Source organism: Cyprinodon tularosa, unplaced genomic scaffold (genome assembly GCF_016077235.1).
Source record: "Cyprinodon tularosa strain WSP-4 unplaced genomic scaffold, ASM1607723v1 ctg463, whole genome shotgun sequence".
Classification (NCBI taxonomy): domain Eukaryota; kingdom Metazoa; phylum Chordata; class Actinopteri; order Cyprinodontiformes; family Cyprinodontidae; genus Cyprinodon; species Cyprinodon tularosa.
Genome location: NW_024039189.1, coordinates 1,032,056 through 1,049,577, shown reverse-complemented (window position 1 = coordinate 1,049,577; position 17,522 = coordinate 1,032,056). Strand labels below are relative to the sequence as shown.

Sequence of the window (17,522 nt, the reverse complement as noted above, 5' to 3'; positions counted from 1 at the left end):
TAATTTAAACATAAATCTGGTTAAACCTTGCCATAACCAAAGTGGCCATTTTTGAAACCTCCTGATTGCTCAGTTAAAACAGTTTTGCAAAGAAAAGTGGACAAAAGTTAATCTACAGGAACATAAATGTCTCACTGCCAGTTACCACAAACAAAAAATACTTTTTTTAGCTGGGTAAATTTGTAGCTATTGCTTCAAATTTTACATAAGGCCATAACTCGGCCGTATATTTTCCTGCCCTTAAAGACGGAGACATATTAACTGACTATCTTGGCAAAACATTTAACATTCAAAAAATCATTCAAAAATGTAGCATTTTATTACATATCTTTCAATATAGAACCTTGGTAATGATGCAACCCTTACTTATAAAATATAAGTTTTGAGTCTTTATCCCTCTGAAATACCAAACCCCCAACTCGTAACACTGTCCAGCATTTCAGTGAAAACACCACAAGCTCACAAACCAACAAAAAATAAAATTAACGTGGAGAGGCTTTATTTTACTTTCAAATCACTAGTTGCTATGGTATATAGGAGACAGAAGAAACAAATAAAAAAAATGCAATTTATTTTTGAGAGGTTTCCTTGGTTTCGTTTCTAGTAAAAAAAAAAGCTCAGGCAGCCTTTGAGCTGAAGTATTCTCATGACAAATCCAACTCACACCCACGGAAAAAAAGAGCACCCACAGAGTTGATCTGACAAGACATTTGATGGGCCGAGGAGTTCTTAGATTGGACAGGACTCACCATTATAGCTGGATGTCGGATATCCAAGGCGTAGCTGTCATCCACGGCGTTCACAGGTAACCTAAGCAGCTTGCCCTGATGCTCTCCCTTAACGCCTAAGTTATGAAGCCCCTCTAAGACCTTTGCCTCTCCTCTGAGGATATCTAAAAGGCTGGAAGTAATACAAAAAATTTTTAGCTGTTGTGTTGTTTTTTTTACATAGTTCAAGGTTGTAGAGTTTGACTGTGTCCAACAAGTTTCTACCTAAAAGGGTTATGAACGTCCAGATCAATGTGCAATCCGTTTATAAACAGCTCCCCGTCTCCTGGCTGAATCCCCATTGCCTCACCAAGACGCTGGAAAATAAAGATAATTTGTCAGTCAAATGACCAAACCCTTTTAATTAGGCTCCCTTCACAGTGGCGTAGAAATGCTATCGTCTCCTGCAAGACCCGGAAACACAGCTGTCACAGTCCTGACCAAAAAAATTTAAACCGCTGCTTTTGTGGCACAGGAGGTTTCTTTACCTCCACCATCAGTTTCGAATCTTGAGGAAAAAAGACCATTAGAACGAGACACTGGATGGTAATAAGTATCAAGGTGATCTCACCAAGGATGCATTCAGAAGACCTGTCGCAGACTCTGCACAAAACATCCACTTAATGGTGGATTTTCACTATTGTGGTGCAGTCTAAGACCAGTGTGAAGGGAGTTTAAGTGATTGACACCATTGTCTGATCTTATAACAAGAAACATGCAGAAGGGTAAGAATACAAATAAAAACTAGAGGAAGAAGTATAACCAATGACAATAAAGACAATAGCAGAGAAAAGTTCAACTATAGATCAGAAGCTTGCTCAATGAAGAAACCAGAACTGTATACAAGGAGCAGATGTTATCAAAGATACCACCTTCACCCATGCACAAACACTGCTTATGATTTCACACCTGTTGGTTCTCCTCAATTTCTTTTCTCATTTCCTGTTTTACGGCCACTCTTGTCAGTGATCTGTGGGAACAGTAAAACATGTACAGTCACCATCAGCTTTTAACACATCCCCAGCCAGCTGTAAAATGCCAGTTTTAATCTCCAAAAGCCTGCAGGCCCTCTACTTGGTACCTTTGAAGCCCACTGCCTGTAATCACCCAACCCTTACTCAGCACTTTCTTTTGTTTTTACAAGTTGCCTGAGCCAAAACACGCATACATCAACAAAAGCTGAGTATATCTCAGTATAAGAGAAGAATGTATATTTATATGTCCCAAGCAGGAGACTGAAAGTCATGATGACCAAATAAAAAGGGGCTATACTTGAAATATTTCATGTACACTTTAACAAGCATTGATTGTGCTTAGATTTGCAAACAGAGGGCGACGAGATGATATGGATTTTGGAACGGCACCAATGCCCCAGTCCCTTAAACAGATGAAGAAAAGAAACAAAGCAATTTTTTTTTACCTTGCCTTGCTTGGAAAGTTTTGACTGAGGTCTCGCATGACCTTTAAGGCATCAAACTTCGGCACAGACATGATTTTCTCAGCGGCCTGGAAACTTAAATCTGGATAAAATGACAAAAGAAAAAGACATTATACTAAACTCACAAATACACATTAAATTGCTTATCACAGCTGTAATAATAGAAAATATTATTTCAGCAACACCAGGAATAAAATCGGAAGAGTTTTAATTTCCAATTTTCACACATAAACAAAGATGGATCAAATATGAAGATATATTAATCTATGTTTATATACAAGATTTATCAGGGTCTGTTTGGGTCAGAAAAATTGGTGTTTGTATGTTTTGATGAAATCTGTCACTAAGCAATACTAATTCAGACTACTTTATGATACTTTAAGGTTGTTTGAATTTGTATGACCTTTAAGTGTTAATAGTCTACAATAATAACATATCAGTTTATCACCTTGCATTTCCCACACTTTGAGAGGGGCCAGGTCATTAGCACTTTCCAGGAGATGCTTCCGAAATTCAACAAGTTGCTCCTGGAGCTCTGGATGAGACTTTCTGAGAATCAGGGCAGAGGAAATTAAGCTAAACTTACTTCTCTTATTTAAACAACAGCTGCAAAAATAAACATTCACCTCACATCAAAAGACACTGAAGTGACGTTAATAACATAGGATTAAATTTTGAAAAATTAAAAAAAATCATCACTGTGAAATCAAAAGTTGGCTCAGTTTCGCATCAGTAGAAAACGTTTTTATAAGATGATCATAAGTAGATTGCTTAAGTAAGGCGTTCAGTGATTTGAGGAGCATTCTTATATTCAAATGCTTCTAGTTCAGTGAGGTTTATGGCTCTCCTGATGCAATCAGATTACTTTCATCCCATAAAGAATTTTAATCGGTTTTAAACCTGGTAAAAAAGAAGACCACTCAGGATGTTTTAAGCCTTTTTTCAGCCATACCACGGCTTATTTCAAGGTGTCCTTTGGACCATGACTTTGCTGGAAATTCATGTCTAAGGCAAATAAGAGATCATTACAGAATTTCCAATTGCTTTAACAAAAACTGGAAAACATAAAACCTATAAAGAATGATAATGATTTGTATTTGAAATAAGATTTATTTTTACATCAAACTTTGCTTTCGTCAAAGAATCCTCCATTTGCAGCAATTACAGCATTGCAGACCATTGGCATTCTAGCTGTTAACTTGTTGAGGTAATCCGGAGAAATTGCATTCCACGCTTCTAGAAGCAGCTCCCACAAGATGGATTGGTTGGATGGGCACTTCTTACGTACCATACGGTCAAGCTGCTCCCACAACAGCTCAATGGGGTTCAGATCTGGTTACTGTACTTGCCACTCCATTACCGATAGAATACCAGCTGCCTGCTTCTGCTCTAAATAGTTCTTGCACAATTTGGAGGTGTGTTTAGGGTCATTGTCCTGTTGTAGGATGAAATTGGCTCCAATCAAGCACTGTCCACTGGGTATGGCATGGCGTTGCAAAATGGAGTGATAGCCTTCCTTATTCAGAATCCCTTTTACCCTGTACAAATCTCCCACCTTACCAGCACCAAAGCAACCCCAGATCATCACATTACCTCCACCATGCTTAACAGATGGCGTCAGGCATTCTTACAGCATCTTTTCATTTGTTCTGCGTCTCCAAACGTTCTTCTTTGTGATCCAAACACCTCAAACTTGGATTCATCCGTCCACAACACTTTTTTCCAGTCTTCCTCTGTCCAATGTCTGTGTTCTTTTGCCCATCTTAATCTTTTTCTTTTATTGGCCAGTCTCAGATATGGCTTTTTCTTTGCCACTCTGCCCTGTAGCCCAGAATCCCGCAGCCGCCTCTTCACTGTAGATGTTGACACTGGTGTTTTGCGGGTACAATTTAATGAAGATGCCAGTTGGGGACCTGTGAGGCGTCTGTTTCTCAAAGACTCTAATGTACTTATCTTCCTGCTCAGTTGTGCAACGCGGCCTCCCATTTCTTTTTCTACTCTGGTTAGAGCCTGTTTGTGCTGTCCTCTGAAGGGAGTAGGACACACCGTGGTAGAAAATCTTTAATTTCTTAGCAATTTCCCGCATGGAATAGCCTTCATTTCTAAGAACAAGAATAGACTGTAGAGTTTAAGATGAAAGTTCTCTTTTTCTGGCCATTTTGAGCGTTTAATTAACCCCACAAATGTGATGCTCCAGAAACTCAATCTGCTCAAAGGAAGGTCAGTTTTGTAGCTTCTTTAACGAGCTAAACTGTTTTCAGATGTATGAACATGATTGCACAAGGGTTATCTAATCATCAATTAGCCTTCTGAGCCAATGAGCAAACACATTGTGCAATTAGAACACTGGATTGATAGTTGCTGGAAATGGGCCTCTATACACCTATGTAGATATTACACCAAAAACCAGACATTTGCAGCTAGAATAGTCATTTACCACATTAGCAATGTATAGAGTGTATTTCTTTAAAGTTAAGACTAGTTTAAAGTTATCTTCCTTGAAAAGTACAGTGCTTTTCCTTCAAAAATAAGGACAGTTCAATGTGACCCCAAACTTTTGAACGGTAGTGTATATCGCAATAAATGGAGGGTGTAAATTTCTGATCGCAACATTAGTTTAAAGAAAATGAAATATCCGACAGAATCAATATAGGATTAAAGCAGAATAAACAAGATTTAGCATTTAATATTATTATAATAGAAAAGGCAACCCACTTTAATGTGCCAAAAAAGAATCCTTGCACTTCTTCATTCTTGTCATCCTCAGCATTTATAACCGTCTTTGAATCTATAAAGAAACAAATATATCCTAAATTAGCACAGACACAGCAAGTTCACGCACACTCTGTTCAATCAACAACTAACTCACCTTTAACTTTGGTGTCATCCACAGCTTTGTATTCTGTGCTTTTAATGGCCAACTCAACACCGTATCCTGATAAAAGCACGTTTTGAGGCTTTATTTTCTGCAGGGATTAAAGCAAGGGATCATATCAGTGAATATATTAATTGTTTTGCAAACGAGTTATAAAGAAGATGTAAGAACCTGTGCATCATCTCATGTGTCCCTCCTCATGTTGATTCAGTCTTCTTTTACACATACAGGTGCTGGTCATAAAATTAGAATATCATGAAAAAGTAGATTGATTTCAGTAATTCCATTTAAAAAGTGAAACTTGTATATTATATTCATACATTACATACAAACTCATATATTTCAGATGTTTATTTTGTTTAATTTTGATGATTACAAATGACAACAAATGAAAATCTCAAATTCATCATATCAGAAAATTAGAATATTACTGAAGACCAATAAAAACAAAGGATTTATAGAAATGTTGGCCAACTGAAAAGTATGAACATGAAAAGTATGAGCATGTACAGCACTCAGTATTTAGTTGGGCCTCCTTTGGCCTGTATTACTGCGGCAATGCGGCGTGGCATGGAGTCGATCAGTCTGTGGCACTGCTCAGGTGTTATGATAGCCCAGGTTGCTCTAATAGTGGCTTTTAGCTCTTCTGAATTGTTGGGTCTGGTGTATTGCATCTTCTTCTTCACAATACCCCATAGATTTTCTATGGGGTTAAGGTCAGGAGAGTTTGCTGGCCAATTAAGAACAGGGATACCATGGTCCTTCAACCAGGTACTGGTAGCTTTGGCACTGTGTGCAGGTGCCAAGTCCTGTTGGAAAATGAAATCTGCATCTCCAAAAAGTTGGTCAGCTGCAGGAAGCATGAAGTGCTCTAAAACTTTCTGGTATGTGGCTGCGTTGACCCTGGACCTCAGAAAACACAATGGACCAACACCAGCAGATGACATGGCACCCCAAACCATCACTGACTGTGGAAACTTTACACTGGACTTCAAGCAACGTGGATGAAGTGCCTCTCTTCTTTTCCTCCAGACTCTGGGACCTTGATTTCCAAAGGAAATGCAAAATTTACTTTCATCAGAGAACATGACTTTGGACCACTCACCAGCAGTCCAGTCCTGTTTCTCTTTAGCCCAGGCAAGACGCTTCTGACGCTGTCTGTGGTTCAAGAGTGGCTTGACACAAGGAATGCGACAGCAGAAACCCATGTCTTTCATACGTCTGTGTGTGGTGGTTCTTGAAGCACTCACTCCAGCTGCAGTCCACTCTTTGTGAATCTCCCCCACATTTTTGAATGGGTTTTGTTTCACAATCCTCTCCAGGGTGCGGTTATCTCTCTTGCTTGTACACTTTTTTCGACCACATCTTTTCCTTCCCTTCGCCTCTCTATTAATGTGCTTGGACACTGAGCTCTGTGAACAGCCAGCCTCTTTAGCGATGACCTTTTGTGTCTTGCCCTCCTTGTGCAAGGTGTCGATGGTCGTCTTTTGGACAACTGTCAAGTCAGCAGTCTTCCCCATGATTGTGTAGCCTATAGAACTAGACTGAAAGACCATTTAAAGGCTTTTACAGGTGGTTTGAGTTAATTAGCTGATTAGAGTGTGGCACCAGGGGCCATCAATTTTGAACCTTTTCACAATATTCTGATTTTCTGATATGATGAATTTGAGATTTTCATTTGTTGTCATTTGTAATCATCAAAATTAAACAAAATAAACATCTGAAATATATGAGTTTGTATGTAATGTATGAATATAATATACAAGTTTCACTTTTTAAATGGAATTACTGAAATCAATCTACTTTTTCATGATATTCTAATTTTATGACCAGCACCTGTATAAGTGGCTGTTTGCAGCCGGCTTCGGATATTATAATCCCAATAAATGATCGTTATAAGCGGCTAGCGGTCCAATAGAACCGTTTCAGATTGTGCCAGTAGGCTCATTAGGTTATCATTGAGTGAATCCTAATCTTAACCCTAAAGTAATTCCTGCTCCCCCGTGGAATTAATGAATCCATTTATGCGTAATCTGAAAATAATTTCAGTAGTTATTCATGTACTGTAAATTACTAAATAAAAATAAAATGATCTGCATCTCGCTCATAATAAACAAACAAAAAAAATTAATCTCATGTGCTGTCAACTGAGTGGTAGAACCCCCTACCTATACATTTTTCATTCTCTGTGAATTAAAGGAATAGTACACCCAAAACATGATTAGCCTTCATTTTCTACTCACCCCCATGCTGAACAACACTCTGGAGTACTTTTTTGATATCTCAAATGCATCTGGAGATCTGGGAGGCTTCTTGCTGTCTGCTGACATTCAAATAATGGAGGTCTATGGCGCCCGAGGCAGAAAGGTCCATAAAAATCCACAGAAAACGTGTCAATATTCCTCCATACTGCTCGTCCAATGTATTCCAAGTGTCCTGAGTGGGTAGCATCCAGAATTTACTCGAAACGAAGTCATTTAGAATGTTTTTAGAGCATAAACAGTAGTGTATAGGATTTCCTGAAAGCGCGCACATGCGCGTTCACGACGCTACAGAAGCCGGCAGACCAAACCAGATGAAAGTGCGCATTCAGCGTCTGCTCTGCCGATAATGCAAGCGTAGAAGAAGAAATGTGCTGTTTACCTGTGCAAAGAAAGAAACAACGAAAGAAAAATGTCTGAGGACTTCAGTGTTGAGGAAGAGCATGAGTTCTTTGCCGAGCTGAATGCGCTGGTTTGGTCTGCCGGCTTCCGTAGCGTCGTGAGCGCGCATGTGCGCGCTTTCAGGAAATCCTATACACTACTGTTTATGCTCTAAAAACATTCTAAATGACTTCGTTTCGAGTAAATTCTGGATGCTACCCACTCAGGACACTTGGAATACATTGGACGAGCAGTATGGAGGAATATTGACACGTTTTCTGTGGATTTTTATGGACCTTTCTGCCTCGGGCGCCATAGACCTCCATTATTTGAATGTCAGCAGGCAGCAAGAAGCCTCCCAGATCTCCAGATGCATTTGAGATATCAAAAAAGTACTCCAGAGTGTTGTTCAGCATGGGGGTGAGAAGAAAATGAAGGCTAATCATGTTTTGGGTGTACTATTCCTTTAATGCTGATAATTCTTTAAGATCCTGGTCGAAGGCAAGGCAAGGCAGCTTTATTTGTATAGCACATTTCAGCAACAGGGCAATTCAAAGTGCTTTACATAAAATCAGTTAAAAAAATAAACGGACATGCACAAAACTACGACAAAAATCTGCTTAAATCAGTAAATTAAAACAATGTGACTGGCTGTAAGGAGAGTGGAGATGAAAACCTGCTACCGACCAGGTTAGCTCTGGTGAGAATGTTACTATGGTGACTGAAACAGAGGTTGAGGAAATTATCTTTGTGAAACTAAAAAGTTACAATTTCCCAGTTTTCAGGTTTATACTACTTAAGAGTTTTGGGTAAACCTGCTTAGTGAAACGGACCAGTTGTTTTCTTTGCAAGTTGATTTATTTTAAAAAGCAATCTTGTTTTTTCTTCAAAAAGCAGTGGTTTAAAAAAAATGTTTCTTTTAAAAAGCAAGTTTTCTTTACAAGAGCAAATTGTTTTCTTTCGTTTTCTTCAATTTCGTCATCGTTGATGAAAACAACACTAACCAACACCAAGTTTGTTGAATACTTTATTCTTTAACTTCATCTTAGATGTATCTATAAGTATCAAACTGTAGAAATGGTACCAAAGTGTAGCAGTGTGTAATTGGCAATGTTTGAAAAGACAAAGATAAAGATCTTTGAGGGTTTTTCTTATGTGTAAATGAATAAGGCTGAACAATATATACTGAATATATACAGGTGCTGGTCATAAAATTAGAATATCATGAAAAAGTAGATTGATTTCAGTAATTCCATTTAAAAAGTGAAACTTGTATATTATATTCATACATTACATACAAACTCATATATTTCAGATGTTTATTTTGTTTAATTTTGATGATTACAAATGACAACAAATGAAAATCTCAAATTCATCATATCAGAAAATCAGAATATTGTGAAAAGGTTCAAAATTGATGGCCCCTGGTGCCACACTCTAATCAGCTAATTAACTCAAACCACCTGCAAAAGCCTTTAAATGGTCTTTCAGTCTAGTTCTATAGGCTACACAATCATGGGGAAGACTGCTGACTTGACTGTTGTCCAAAAGACGACCATCGACACCTTGCACAAGGAGGGCAAGACACAAAAGGTCATCGCTAAAGAGGCTGGCTGTTCACAGAGCTCAGTGTCCAAGCACATTAATAGAGAGGCGAAGGGAAGGAAAAGATGTGGTCGAAAAAAGTGTACAAGCAAGAGAGATAACCGCACCCTGGAGAGGATTGTGAAACAAAACCCATTCAAAAATGTGGGGGAGATTCACAAAGAGTGGACTGCAGCTGGAGTGAGTGCTTCAAGAACCACCACACACAGACGTATGAAAGACATGGGTTTCTGCTGTCGCATTCCTTGTGTCAAGCCACTCTTGAACCACAGACAGCGTCAGAAGCGTCTTGCCTGGGCTAAAGAGAAACAGGACTGGACTGCTGGTGAGTGGTCCAAAGTCATGTTCTCTGATGAAAGTAAATTTTGCATTTCCTTTGGAAATCAAGGTCCCAGAGTCTGGAGGAAAAGAAGAGAGGCACTTCATCCACGTTGCTTGAAGTCCAGTGTAAAGTTTCCACAGTCAGTGATGGTTTGGGGTGCCATGTCATCTGCTGGTGTTGGTCCATTGTGTTTTCTGAGGTCCAGGGTCAACGCAGCCACATACCAGGAAGTTTTAGAGCACTTCATGCTTCCTGCAGCTGACCAACTTTTTGGAGATGCAGATTTCATTTTCCAACAGGACTTGGCACCTGCACACAGTGCCAAAGCTACCAGTACCTGGTTGAAGGACCATGGTATCCCTGTTCTTAATTGGCCAGCAAACTCTCCTGACCTTAACCCCATAGAAAATCTATGGGGTATTGTGAAGAAGAAGATGCAATACACCAGACCCAACAATTCAGAAGAGCTAAAAGCCACTATTAGAGCAACCTGGGCTATCATAACACCTGAGCAGTGCCACAGACTGATCGACTCCATGCCACGCCGCATTGCTGCAGTAATACAGGCCAAAGGAGGCCCAACTAAATACTGAGTGCTGTACATGCTCATACTTTTCATGTTCATACTTTTCAGTTGGCCAACATTTCTATAAATCCTTTGTTTTTATTGGTCTTCAGTAATATTCTAATTTTCTGATATGATGAATTTGAGATTTTCATTTGTTGTCATTTGTAATCATCAAAATTAAACAAAATAAACATCTGAAATATATGAGTTTGTATGTAATGTATGAATATAATATACAAGTTTCACTTTTTAAATGGAATTACTGAAATCAATCTACTTTTTCATGATATTCTAATTTTATGACCAGCACCTGTACAATTATTGTAGAATTAGTGTGAGTATTAGCAATACTGTAAATGCATTAATCACTGCATTCCCTGACAACAGATAATATTATTTATGATTTTGAATGGCACTAAGTGCAATCAGCTGGCACTGATAAGTGTGACGAAAAAATCTGAGAGAATGGATTTATCATTACTAAAATTGTTTTAATATACATCAATAGTACTGCAATGAATCTTTGTCTTGTAGAAAAAGAAATGGAATAAATAGTATGAAACAAAAAAATCTTTTTGGAAATCATATTGCAAACAACAAAGTTAAATATTGGTGATATGACCTCGCATAACCATTATGGTACTTCTGAAATAACACAAATGTGGTGGAGATATAAAATAACTTCCAGCATTTTTCACTATTATTTCAGTTTTTTCTCACAGTATCTCTATATAGTGTAGAAATTGAGCATTTATTTAAAATTAAATACACAATAAAAATAAATAAATTGCAGGAAAATTCATTATTAGCCTTTTAAAAAACCTTTGCGTAAAGTGAAAAGATCTACAATAGATGGTTCTATCGTAACATGCAGATTTTTTGAATGGGAAAGTTAACTTTTTCTTTTTTTTGTTTCTTTTTTTACAGCTTAAGATAAATTGTAAAGGCCAAGTTTGGCGCACAAACGAGGAATATGAATATGACACCTATATCAAATAAAGAAAAATAGAAAAACATATCTAGCTACTCACCAGGACAAAATGCCGCAGAACATAAACCAGTGTGCCTTCCTCTGCTTTCTCTGACAGCACCTTATGAAACGAGTTGAACTTCTTGGTTCCAATTTCAGCATAGAGAATCACAACAGGCACATCAGTTTTATTGACTCCTGGATATGTGTGATCATTCTTGTATAAGTATGGCTTTTGCCTGGAAACATTTCAGAAAGTTGATACATTTCTGAGTCAGTGGATCCCTCGGGAAACTAAAATGTAACTTTTCTGTTCTCTCCTTGGTTCAGATGAACATCAGAAATGGCTACACTCTACTTTACCTGCCTGCTGCTGCCTTAAGGAGCTTCTTGATGTCCTTGGTGCTGCAGCTGCGCTGACCGTGGACAGAAACAAAGGCAGGACAGCCTTCAGGTGGAGGCTCATCACTGGCTATCTGTTCAAAGCACAACAAAGATCAGCCTACAAAAACCCAAATCAAATCAAGACAAGAAATACAAAAATATCCAAATGTATAATCCAAGCAGTGAAATAAATCTTCTCCTTCAACAATAACTCAAAAACATCTTAAAAGGTATAAAGATTTCTTCTATTCCACTTTAAATTTTATATGAAACAACTTACCACAGTATTAATAAACATAGTAATACAGACTTAGTAATAACGATACAGAGGAGCTAAACTTTAGAATGACTTTTACCAATAAGCAAAAGGCAGGCGTTAAACTAACCTGTAAAAAAAAAAAAAATTCTTCATGCAATCAAAGAGCTATTATTTACAACTGGTTTTTTTGGTATTCAAATTTGCTTTGTTTTGTGTTTGTTTTGTGTTATCCTTTTATTAAAATGTATGTTAAAAAACTACAATAATCTGAATAAAGATAATACTGATGACCTTTATATATATATATATATATATATATATATATATATATATATATATATATATATATATATATATATATATATATATATATATATATATATATATATATATATGTATATATATATGCATGTATTTTTTCTGTACTTAATTGAGTATATAAACTGAAGCTAAACTAAATTATTAAAGCTGCTTTTTCCTAATATTGTCCTGCATTATTATTAAATAAAAAAAATAAATAAAAAGCTTAACAACTGTCTTCAAGGCACTCTCTCTATCTTTTATACATATTTCCACACAGTTACCCTCAGGGTAAAGCCAGATGCTAACTTTGTTTTAAGCTACATCAACTCTGAAAACAAAACAGCAGTTACAATGCATTTTTTCTATGCATGTAAATTTCAAAACATACTTTTTTTTTTAAAGCTTTGTGCGTCAGCAACAATCATCTTGTTCCACATAAATAATAAATAATAAATGAAAGACACTAATACAGTTTCTTGCTGCAAAAACACCAACAATCCATCTGAAGTTTGCTGCTTGAAGCATCATTTGAAGGATTAGGACTCCATGTTTCTTTTCCCTTCTCACTCTTCATCTAACCATTAGAAACCATGAGGATTTTTAAATGACATAAATTTTGTGAGTTGTCTGCTGCCTTGGACACGCAGATATGGCTATTATTACAGTTTGGTTTAAACTGTTTTCTGTAGCGTCACTTTAAATATATCACCATACCCATAAGCTACGACAGTCTTCTTTCCAAAGTGCTCAGAGGGTTCTTCTGCGTTTCAGCATAATAGTTACTCTCTATTTAAAGTAATTACAGCATGGAGATAAATATGTGGGTGTCCTAATCAACCAAAACCTGTTTTTTTATATATTTTTTTTCCTTTCAGAAAGTTTAAACACCTTTTTGTTCAAGTTGAACCTTACAAAGTGTCCTTAAATTTGCTCAGCACTGTAATTGTTTGAAAATTACTGTCAATTTAAGGCTGAAGTTAAATGCAGTTTTCATCGTAACTTGCAATTGGATCTTATTTTCCGGCCTCATCAATTTGGGAAAAATTCAATAAAAGTTGAAAAAATAACTAATTGTATTTGTTGTTAATTGAAAAAAAATTGTCAAAACAAGCATTGTTTGAAATTACAAATACCACATCATAAAAATATTCATTCTGAAACGGTCACCAATAACATTGTTCAAAAAATAAAACATGAATCCTTACCTGTTGGGAAGCATGGACAGCGGGTGAGTAGGACCGCATAGCCAGAGCAAATCGGAGCAGATTCACCTGAAGATGTGACAGGAACTGAGCTGCCTTTTTGATAATCAAGTTGTAATATGAGCGCACAGATTCTGAAAGATCAATGAAAGCCATTTAGAAGTGTGAGAGGTGGCTAACCCATAAATTTGTTGCGAAAATGCAGACTCTAAAGGAGGAACAAAAACAAACCTCCTTGCTTGTAAACAGTCAGTTCCTTAACAGTGTCCACAAAGTGCCAGAATTTTTCATTCCCATCTTCTGCAATAAACTCACTGCATGGAAAAATAAATAAATCACTCATGACTAATAATTACCACATTTTCTAATAACACAAAACGGTCCATCTCAGGAATAAAAGTCATCTGCTTTCCTTTTTTAAAACTACAAGCTGATGCTCTGTCTTGCAGCTAAGACACCAATGTCCAGGCGCAACATTGTTTCTTATCGGTTCCGCTATCGGGATAGAACCAATAATGGTTACAGTGAGCGGTTCGGTAAATATAAAACAATTATTGTCAATTATTTTAATGTTTGATATGAATTTCAAAAATATAATCCAATTTATGGTGTGGTAACAATTTTAAGACCTATGAAAGACTGATTTAAGACACTTTAATACCAATTAAGGCCTTGATTTTATATTGAAAAATTAATTGCCTTTTAAGACTTTTTAAGGATCTGTAGGAACCTTGTAATATATATATATATTGTATTTCAATTTTAAAAAAAAATTTTCAAATAATAATGATGAATTTTGAAAAAAAGAAAAATAGCCAAAACAAATAGAAATGCCTCCTTGCCATGTAGGGAAAGAGAAATTCAACTAAATCAAATCTTCCTTTAACCTCTTGAGAGCTCGGGTAATAAATATTAGTATCTGTGAACTTAAAGGGGAACCTTAAAAGCAACAAATACGTTATATTTAATAATTCAGCGTGGATTTGGTCTTGTTTATCACAAATCAATAACAATTTCATGATTTGTTCCCAGTGATCACTAATGTACCTGGCCTCCAGGAGGAAGGGTGTCATGCTCCACCTGGCTTTCAGGCTGGCCGTGACGCCTTTGGGAGCTGCTGTAGCCTGATGCATGTTCAATAACAGAAGGGACAGGAGTAAAACCTTCTCCATTGTCACGGAGGAACGGGAACCTGAAGGGGGCAAACACAGCGCCGTTAGCTCAGCTCGTCTGTCGTTCAAGAAGTGTATCAGTGCCACGTAGGTACTGTAAACTATTTGCCGACAAAGAAAACAAAACGTGACTGAAACTGAGGAATACAGAGTCCTACTAATTCATAGCACGGTACGAGTTAGCAACAAACGAGCAGTTATATTGCATGTATCGAGTTATAGTTTTATATATAAAATAACGGCTACACATTCAACACATTAACTGAGTTAACTAAGGTTAACTCAGCTGCAGAGTCGAAAGGATGGGTGCTACTATAAAATAAATATATATATAAAAATAATGACAATTATCGCTCTTTATAGCAGGGTGTTATAAATTATCGCTGTTACTATCGTTATCGACTATAAACATACTAGGTCTTACTTCACTGGTGATACTGACCGCTTCCATACAAATCCAAGGGGGCTTCAGGTTGGAGCAGCTAGCCGCAGCTAGCGAGTAACTAGGGGTTCGTGTGGTATGGTACTCACAGAAACCGTTATTCTCGTTTGGACTAAAGTAAAAAAAAAAAGTGAATGAATATCAAGATAATTTTTATTTAAGAGGAAAATGTTACTTAACGGCATCCCAAAGATAGAAAATGTATGATTTAAAAAAAAAAAGATTTTCTTTCTGGCACGGCGATAGACAGCTACTTTAAGTACTAAGGATTATTCCTATACAGTTTTTCCCAAAACACCAGAGGATATCGCGTTTTACCCAAGTAAGCGAAGTGGACATGTATTTGGTGTATTATTATACTTAAAAACACTTAATACAGTGCCGAAATTTTGTGAATGTAAACATGAATATACACATTAATAAAATACAGCAAAACAAATGTAAAATAAAAAAAATACCAGTTTCTTTAGGAATATGCTTTAATGTGCTTAATATGCTTAAAAATATGTGTGATATCGCCTGTTTTAAATTCTTCCATGTTCTAACTTTTCTTTTTTCAAAATTGAGTTGCTACTTTTATGAATTTAACAAGTACATTGTCTCTTTCAACAACAGAAAAAAGAAGTAATTCTACTACCTTTAATAATACTATTAATAGCAATAATAATCATAAGAAGAATTATCTTGAATCCTGTTCTGAAATTGTTTTAAATATATACCACTAGGCCACTTTTTATGTACTTTAAATATAAGACATCAATGGTTACTGATGTTGACAAAGGCGATCCAGTGTACAGATGACATGTCTTAGATTTAGTTCTGAAGAGATGCCTATTAAATGCTGCAGTTATAAAGACTTGACTTATTGTTTGCATTTGACTTCGCTCTGAGCACCTGTTTGGTGTCTTTATGCTGCATTATTACACTCATCAGTGTCTTTCTTCAAATATATTACAGCCTTTGTATCTTTTTGGTTTTGTTTCCTTTTCTACCCTGTCATCATCCAAGCTTCTGATGCATAGCCACCAAGTTTAATTCTAGTTCAACTCCTCATGTTTGTTACTTGTTTATTTTTATCCCCATTAGCTTTTGCAAAGCAGCAGTTATTCTTCATGGGGTCTTCACCATTGACAGTTAACAATACAAACAATATCTCTCAAGATAATTTGATAACACAATAAGCATTTGTTGATCATGCATTGTTGGCATTGATTTTAAATCAAGATTTGGTGAAATTCCTTGCTTCCTTTCAAATGGGCAGAACCTATATAAACATTTTCATAAAACTTTGCTCGCATGAGACAATGTTATACATTGATATGTGGGAAAGTACTGACAAATGCATTAAAATAATGTTCACCCCTTTGGTATTTTTATGTTTTGCTGTATCACAACATAGTATTTAAATGGATTGTTCAAGAGTTTGTATCTTTCATTGACAGAAAGCACTTCCTCCTTAAATGTCTTTGTTTTCTGGTGAAGCAAACAATTTGCCCAAAACTGTCTTTGATAATTAGAAAAAAATTATACTTGGCAGGTTGATGTAAAAGCAAGTACTTGATAAAGTTAGTCTTGCTATTATATTTTCCGGTGTTGATTCCTTTCAGCAGCATCATCAATAAAGTCCATGGATCATTGACTAAGTTTGTCCAAAATTGTGCAGCCAGGATCTCAACTTGCACAAACGTACATCTCTTTTTTCTTAATTTACCCAATTATTTCAGAATTGCTTTTAAACATATTCCAAATTCTGCAGGTCCTTCAACCAAAAAGTAGGTACCTTGAGGAAATCCCTCTTTCCAAACTGTCACCTCAGCACTGGAAGGATTCCTTTGTTTCTACATTTTCTACATTGTCTTTAGTCATTCGAAAGTAGCTCAAGCCATTTTTATTCAAATGTGTTTCTTATCAAAATCATAATTTCATTCTTTTTTTCTTACCATTTAGATTAAGTATTTTACTTAATATCTTTTTTCAGGTTTAAATTCAATTTAATTGTGTTACATACATCGAAAGGAAGCACTGTGCACCCTATATCAACCTTATTGAAAATATATCTTAAGGGCTGGATTTTACCAGGAGCTACTAAATATTCATACATACTTATGTCAGAAGCTTCTTGATGTCTACCAAAAAAAAGTAAAAACGATAAAAAACAGCAATCAAAGCAAAGCTATGGTTGGTAAAAAAAAAAAAATAATAATAATAAAAGTGGATCATTGGTTTATGGATCTCCACAATTTTAATCTTGCTCTTATCTTATCAGAATGTCCCAGAACATTTTTCTAATTTATCTAATATTCTGTCAGACCACCCTGATGTTTCCAGCTGCAAAGTTGCCTTTTAGCATGGTCATTGGGGCAATGTGCACAAGTGGCTCTCCCTTTAAACACTGTGTGTCTCCTAATATTTCACTGACTTCCTCAGAGATTCTGAAGCTCTAAAAAGCTTTAGCATATCTTTTCTTCAGCAGTGGAGTCTTGCACTGTGACTGGGAGTAAAAGCCTTTGCAATTAAATGCATTCCTTATGCATGAGAAACATGTTTTTCTAAAACTGTAACTAACGATTCAA

The 17,522-nt window shown here is 36.4% G+C and overlaps 1 protein-coding gene across 4 annotated transcripts in view; it reads right to left on the bottom strand.

The window, feature by feature from the left end:
* uggt2 (UDP-glucose glycoprotein glucosyltransferase 2) overlaps positions 1 to 15,044 on the bottom strand; it is a 63,848-nt gene extending 48,804 nt beyond the window's left edge. For all 4 annotated transcript variants that reach the window (XM_038301214.1, XM_038301215.1, XM_038301217.1 and 1 more), the window contains exons 1-13: positions 14,932 to 15,044; positions 14,383 to 14,527; positions 13,567 to 13,649; positions 13,339 to 13,469; positions 11,551 to 11,663; positions 11,249 to 11,426; positions 5,075 to 5,171; positions 4,921 to 4,993; positions 2,654 to 2,754; positions 2,188 to 2,287; positions 1,677 to 1,737; positions 993 to 1,084; positions 750 to 900 (exon numbers count right to left, since the gene is read on the bottom strand). In XM_038301214.1, the coding sequence (XP_038157142.1) occupies positions 750 to 900; positions 993 to 1,084; positions 1,677 to 1,737; positions 2,188 to 2,287; positions 2,654 to 2,754; positions 4,921 to 4,993; positions 5,075 to 5,171; positions 11,249 to 11,426; positions 11,551 to 11,663; positions 13,339 to 13,469; positions 13,567 to 13,649; positions 14,383 to 14,507 (1,305 nt within the window). In that variant the 5' untranslated portion in view covers positions 14,508 to 14,527; positions 14,932 to 15,044. The remainder of the gene's footprint in view (positions 1 to 749; positions 901 to 992; positions 1,085 to 1,676; positions 1,738 to 2,187; positions 2,288 to 2,653; positions 2,755 to 4,920; positions 4,994 to 5,074; positions 5,172 to 11,248; positions 11,427 to 11,550; positions 11,664 to 13,338; positions 13,470 to 13,566; positions 13,650 to 14,382; positions 14,528 to 14,931) is intronic.
* Between the last annotated feature and the right edge of the window lie 2,478 nt (positions 15,045 to 17,522).